This window comes from Tympanuchus pallidicinctus, unplaced genomic scaffold (assembly GCF_026119805.1).
Source record: "Tympanuchus pallidicinctus isolate F22 unplaced genomic scaffold, pur_lepc_1.0 scaffold25, whole genome shotgun sequence".
Taxonomy (NCBI): Eukaryota; Metazoa; Chordata; class Aves; order Galliformes; family Phasianidae; genus Tympanuchus; species Tympanuchus pallidicinctus.
The window spans coordinates 1,872,420-1,878,753 of NW_026294742.1; the positions used below are offsets into that span (position 1 = coordinate 1,872,420).

The 6,334-nt window shown below is 61.2% G+C and overlaps 1 protein-coding gene across 1 annotated transcript; it reads right to left on the minus strand.

Annotated features, from left to right (window-relative positions):
• Nucleotides 1-445: 445 nt before the first annotated feature.
• Nucleotides 446-3,113, minus strand: LIF (LIF interleukin 6 family cytokine). Its single transcript, XM_052689770.1, has 3 exons — nucleotides 2,972-3,113; nucleotides 1,597-1,775; nucleotides 446-1,452 (listed from the first exon to the last, which is right to left on the minus strand). Exons 1-3 carry the CDS (start codon nucleotides 2,988-2,990, stop codon nucleotides 1,015-1,017), a joined length of 636 nt encoding a protein of 211 aa, XP_052545730.1. The 5' UTR covers nucleotides 2,991-3,113; the 3' UTR covers nucleotides 446-1,014.
• Between the last annotated feature and the right edge of the window lie 3,221 nt (nucleotides 3,114-6,334).

The window sequence follows — 6,334 nt, forward strand, 5'->3', positions numbered from 1 at the left end:
GGAGTCTGGGAGGCAATTTCAGCATCCCTTGGGGACGATCCCTTTGCCGTGGGATGGCCAAGCGGCAGCCATCTCATAGGAAGCGGGGAGGGAAACGGGAGCAGGGGCAGGGAGTGGTGAACCCCAACCCTTGGTGATGCTCGAGGGCTCTTTGGGGCAGCCCCGAGGGCGTCTGGGGGGAGCATCGAGCAAAGAGGAGACAGAGAGGGTCACTTTCTCTTGGTTTATTAAAAAAAAAAAACAACAAAACACAACAACAATTGGAGGAAAGAAGTATAAAAAAATAAATATTTAAATAGAATTCTATATATATATATATTACCAAAATTCTTATTAATTATTATTATTATTAATATTATTAAACACCAGGTCCGAGCCTATAAATACCCCCGGCCCCCGCCCCGGCGCCAGGGACGAGCCAGCGCCTCCTGCCACCGCCCCAGGCTCGGCCCCTGAGTCCCCATGCTGGCTGAGACCCCGTCTGTGCCAGCGGGCCATGCCAACATCCACGGGTGCTCCCCAGCACCACGTCCCTGTCCCCATTGGGTGGCGGGACCCAGCCCTGGCCACCGCACACCCTCAGTTCAGCCCCATTGTAGGGGTGCCGGCCCCATAGCGTACGGTGGGAGCGCGTCCCCAGTGTCCCTGCTGGCTGCTGTGGGTGTGAGCGCATCCAGGAGGGGAAAATTTCTTTCGTCGGATGCTGGAGGGGTGCTGGAGTGGGTCTCCTCCTCCTGATTTTTCACTACGTCTGTGATGAGCCCCGAGCTGTGGGGCTGCGCATCCCCATGGGGCTCCAGGGTGCGGGGGACAGAGCCCCATGCCCGCGTCCTCCCCTGAACAGGGAAATAAATTAAAGCATGGGATGGCCCGGATCCGGTGCAGCATCAGCAGGAGGTAATAAATAGGAAGGCGAGAGGTGAGGAGGTGGAGGGGCCTCGCTGTGCCCATCTGTGAGATGGGTGCAAGGAGATGTCCGCTGTCCCGGTCGCGGCGTGGCGCGGGGGCCGGGGCTCATGCGGGGCTGAGGTGAGGTAGGAGGACACGAGCAGCCTGGGCGATGACCTGCACGTACTTCCTGAGCACCTGGCAGCCCTGCTGCTTCTTCTTGAAGGCGCTCTTGCCCTTGCTGCTCTCCCCGTAGCTCACGTCCACCTGGAAGATGTTGTAGTGCTTGCAGAGCAGGCAGGTGAGGTTGGAGATGAGGCCCCGAGTGGTCTTGGTGGTGTTGTGGAGGCGGTCGAGGAGCTCCTTGGCCGTGGGGTTGAGCTCCTCCTGGTCGCGGGTGATGTTCCCCAGTGAGGCGTTGAGGAAGGCGAAGAGCTTGTACATGGCCACCATCACTTCCTTCCTCTCGGTGGTCCGGTTGACGTGGAAGGGGGGGAAGAAGATGCCGCTGGGGGTGCAGAGGCGGTCGCTCTCGCTGCTGAACGGCTCTCCCTGGCACTTCAGCTGCAGGGACAGCGAGTGTCACCCCCTGTCCCTCTGTCCCCACTGTGGCCATCCCCGTCCCCACCGCACCGCCCCACATCCCCACCACGGCCACTCTGTGTCCCCACAGTGGCCACCCCTTGCCACCATCCCAGTGTCACTCACATAGAGGCTGAAGAGGTCCTGCGCAGTGGCGTTGAGCAGTGCAACCTGCCTGCGGGTCTGCTCCTGGACGTTGGCCCTGCACAGCCCGTTGGTGGGACAAGCAGAGCCCGTCCCCAGCAGCGCCCGCCCGGCCACCGGCCTCCTTTGCAGCAGTAGCAGGGCCACGAAGGGCACGACACCTGGTGGGGACAAACCGACGTCGGTGAGCCCATATGTTCCCCCCACAGCCCCATGCGTCCCCCCAGTCCCACGCCCCTCACCTGCCCCCCGGCTGGGGCTCCCCCTCTTCCCGTCCCCCCGGGGCGCCCGGTGGCATTGCCACATTTCACAAGCAGCGGCCCCGCTGGTGACCTGTGCGTTGTAATCAAATATGCAAAAGTGATTTCCTCCCCGTTATCCCGGCCGGGCGCAGCAGGAGCCAGGCCCCACCCCGGCCCTACTGACTCAGCAGGGGCGCCCACAAGGAAACCTGCCCCGCGGCCGCAGCTCTGCCTCAGTTTCTCCATCTGCAGAGCGGGCGCAACTGCTGCTGGAGGCACCGGATGGGAGAGCATGGCACGGGTGAGCGCTGGGTCACCGCGTCCCAATGGGGGTGACAGTGGGGTGCTGCGACCCCCGTTTCGGTGTCAGCTGGGAGGCCACCCTGCATGGGTGTCCTGATCGCCACCCCCTCTTTCCAAACTCGGGGTCACCGACATGTGGCTCCCAGGGATGGGAATGGGGGTCCCCGCTCGCCAGCCCGCGCCCTGAAGATCGGAGAGCACGTGGAGCCCTGGAGCAAAGTCCCCAGGGCTGCGGCACGCACCGAGCTGCCCACACTTGTAGGAAACTCCATGCTGCCGCAGGTCCCAGGTAAAGCAGCGACGCCTTTATTTGCCCTCTCTCAGCTGAAGCCCTAGGACAGCACTCACCTGGCCGCTCCGTGATCCCCCTGTGCTCCCAGTCCCCCTCCGTGCGCCCGATCCGCAGCCGAGCAGAGCGAGGCCGGGCGCACGTGTGCAGGGACAGCCACTTTGGCAGCGCTCCCCCAGCCCTCCCCAGCTCTCCCAAGTTAAGTAAGTAAGAAAAGCAAAAAAAAAAAAAAAAAAAAAAAGCAAAAAAAAAAAAACAACAAAAAAAAAGCCAACATTCCCCCCTCCCCCCCCCCCCTCCTTCCCCCCCTCACCCCCCCAACCCAACCCAACCCAACCCCACCCCAGCGCTTTGGGAAGTGTTTGGGGAGTCAGTTATATAAGCGGCCAGATGTTGGGCGAGGAGGAGCGCCAGGACGGCAGCGGGGCTGCCAGCTCCCAGCGATGCTCAGCTGGGTCGGTGGGGGGGGAGGAGGGGGGGGGGGATGAAGGGGGGGAGGGAGTGGGGGGCTGTGATTTGTTACCTGCAGGGATGAGCCTCATGGTGAGCGCCGTCCCAGAGAGCCGAGCGCAGACGGGCAGCGTGTGCGGGTTTTCAGAAATTCATGTTCATACTGGGGGACTTCTCTGGGTTTATATACCGGTCCTGCAGTGAGCTTGTGTTGTAAGAAAGGGGAGGAAGGGGGGGGCGAGTGGGGAGGGGGGGGGGGAGAGAGGGAGAAACACTATCATTACTTCTATTGAAGCTGTAAATCAGGAAGTAAAGGGCTTGGAAATCATGAATGATTCTTAGAAATAAACTTCTGATAAAGTTGATGTCACCAGGATCTCGGGGTTTTCTTTTTAGTGTATTTCTTTTTTTTTCACTCGTGTGGCTGTGGGGGGGGGGTGGGGGGGCCATGGGGTTTGGGGGGGGGGTTGGGGGGTGGCACCACGCGTGGGACACATGGGGGCACGGCCGTGCTCGCCCCGACGCGGTGCTGCTGTGACTCACAGCTCCGGCAGCACTTTCACCCCCCCCAGCCCCCCCCCCTCCCCAGACGGTGTTTCCCCGTGAGGCAGCCAGGGGAAATTAAAACAGAAAGAAATTGTAAAGGCATTTTATATACATTTATATATCTTTCTTCTCCCTCCCCATCATTTTTTCACCGGAGGGAGGTGGGCAGGGGACCCCTGGATGTGGCTGTGTCAGGGGGTGGTTGTGCCCCCCAGCATCCCTGCCACACTCTTTTGGGGGAGCAGCCACCAGCACAGCAGCTCATCCATATTCCTGTGCCACTCATGTCCGTGTCCCATCCCTGCCCCTGCGCCACAGATCTGAATGCCACCCGTGTCCATGTGTCATATGTCCAAGTGCCACCCGTGTTGGTGTGACACCAGCAGGGACACCCCATCCCCATCCCTCTCCCCTCTCTGGGCTGGCAGCAGGTTGAAGGCACTTCCATTTCTCTCCCTCTCTGCTCTGTGTATTGTTCTTCCTGAAACATTTGATCAGGTTTAGTGGGTCTGTGCCCTGCTTGCATCCCACCAGGGGACATTTGATGGACGGTGACGCCGAGAGGGGGGACGTGGGGACAGTGCAGTTGAGTGGGACACTCCGCAGTGCCACCTATTGCGTCCGTCTGTCCCCTAGCTGAGCTGCCCCCAGGGTGCTGCTGTGTGTGGTGACACCTGGCACTGCCGTGGGGCTGGGGCTGCTGTCACTGCCATTGGTGACACAGTTTCCCCAGGGGTAAAGTGGGGAATGGGGACAAGTGCCACACTGGTGGAATCCCAATTGAACCCAGTTTGGGGTCACTTGGAGAGGACGGAGATGCCGATGGGATGGGGATAACGGGAGCTGTGCGGGGAGGGAGCCTCATGTGCACAACCTCACGTATAAATTCATACCTCATTATCGGGGTCACTTAATTACCTGGGAAACGGTTGTTTCTCCATCACCAGCTCAGGGGCAGCCCGGGGGTGGGGGTGTCGCAAGCCCCACTGCGGCCACTTCCTGCCAATTCCCCGCGTTTCTCTGCAGGATGCGGCACTGGAGCTGATTCACCTGCAGCCAGGTCCAGCCCCGCTGCCTGCGAGCCCCCACAGCCCCCGCTCCTGAATCAGCCCTGTGTTCCACGGCCAAAAAATAAGGAAATCGGGGAAATGACCCGCGTGCAAAACTGGGACGTGCCCGGGAGCGGGGAGCCGGGCTGAAATCTCTGCTCACGTCCGATATATTATACAGCTTACCCCGTAGGTTATCCCGTAGGAAACCGACCCTACACGGGACAGATTGCCGGTGACGTCCAGGGGATGTCACTTCCCCAAGAGTTTATTTAGCAGCGGTGGCCCCGACGGCCCCTGTATGGAGGGGATGATGGGATCGGGGGTCCCGGCAGACGCCCACCTGCCCCGGGGATGATGCACTCGGAAAAAGCCCAAAAGAGGGAACAGGAACGGGCTCGGTGCAGGCGGTGACACAACGCTATCGGCATCCCGGCCGCGGCCGGCCGGCCCCGCTCCCACGCTCCGGATGGGTTTTTTGGGGCGGTTTGGCCCCTAAACGAGTCTGGATGCTGCGGGGCTGCGGGATGCGGAGCGGGGCTGGGGGAGCCCACGTGCAGGGCCGCGGCCCCAAATGGAGCTGTTTGGGGTTGGGTTTGGCAGGAGAGCCGCAAGCTGCTCTGCCCTGCTGAACACTGCTCTCTGCCGTCCGCGGCTGTCACCGCCACGGGGACATGGGGACATGGGGGGACATGGGGACATGGGGACATGAGCTGCCTCTTCTCACCCATTTCTGCCCAGTCCTTATCTGTAACAGCCCTCCATCCCCATCTCTTCCCATCCCCATCCCACCCAAGCCACTGGGGTCCCTAACTCCCTGTCCCACACTGTCCCCAGCAGGGGACATGCGCAGCCACCAACAGCCCCCCATGTCCAGCCGGTGCAGGGTGCTGCTGTGAGTAAGGTGGCTGCCCAGTGCTGGGGAAGCCCGGGCTGAATAACGGCAGGGGACGAATTCCCCCTTGACTCATGGGGTGATTTTTGCATGCCCAAACCCCTGCATCCCACCAGTGTCACCCTATGGGTGCTGCCTCACAAATGCCATCCAGCTGGCATCACCCCAAAGCCAGGCTGATGTCTCCCTTGGCCTTGGGGACACCTCAGGGGGCAGGAAGCAAGGACATCCCCACTGCAGGGCATCCTCCTCGGTCCCCGTGCAGGGAGAGTGCCCAGAGCTGCATGGCATGAGGGGGTGGGGATGCTGGGGACGTTGGGGCTGATGACATGCCACCATCCCATGCGTCACCCCATTTTCAGCCCCAGGTGTACGAGCATTTGCAGATCCTTAATTTCTGCTTGGAGCTCATTCCCAAATTTTGTCCCTAATTTCCAGAACCCTGGGGCCAGATCCTGCTCTCCTGAGCACAGAAGGGCTCCTTCTTCCCATTCCCTACTTGGGACCCCCAGGTGTTCCTGGTCTCAGGGAGGGGCTATCACCCACCTGTGCCCTCAGAGCCCCTCCAAGCTGCCTCCTCCTGGGGCGGCTCGGCGGGGTATGGCAGCTGGCAGGAGGTGACACGCTGGGCCAGCTCAGGCTGCTTCATGGTGACATCGTTCCGAAGGGTCCCCAAATGGTGGCGGTGGCCGTCCCAGTGGCGATGCTGCCTGCAACTGAGTCAGTGCCGCCGGCACAGCCGAGCACACGGCCAGGAACGAGTGACTCCGTGGTGCCACATGACCAGGTCTTAGGATATTTGACTCAGCAGGGACAGTGCTTGGTGGCAGCAGGCCCCCAGCGTGTCCCCGTGCTGCTATGGGGCTGTGTGGCACGGTGACGCTTGCCGTGGTGCTGTGTGACAAGTGGTGCTCAGTGAAGGGCCGGGTGCAGTGCCAGGGCCAGG

Bases quoted from the DNA above. Each gene is read 5' to 3' on its own strand.
- LIF (XM_052689770.1), bottom strand. The intron at 1,453-1,596 runs GTGAGTGACACT...CTGTCCCTGCAG, and splicing joins AGGACCTCTTCAGCCTCTAT to CTGAAGTGCCAGGGAGAGCC.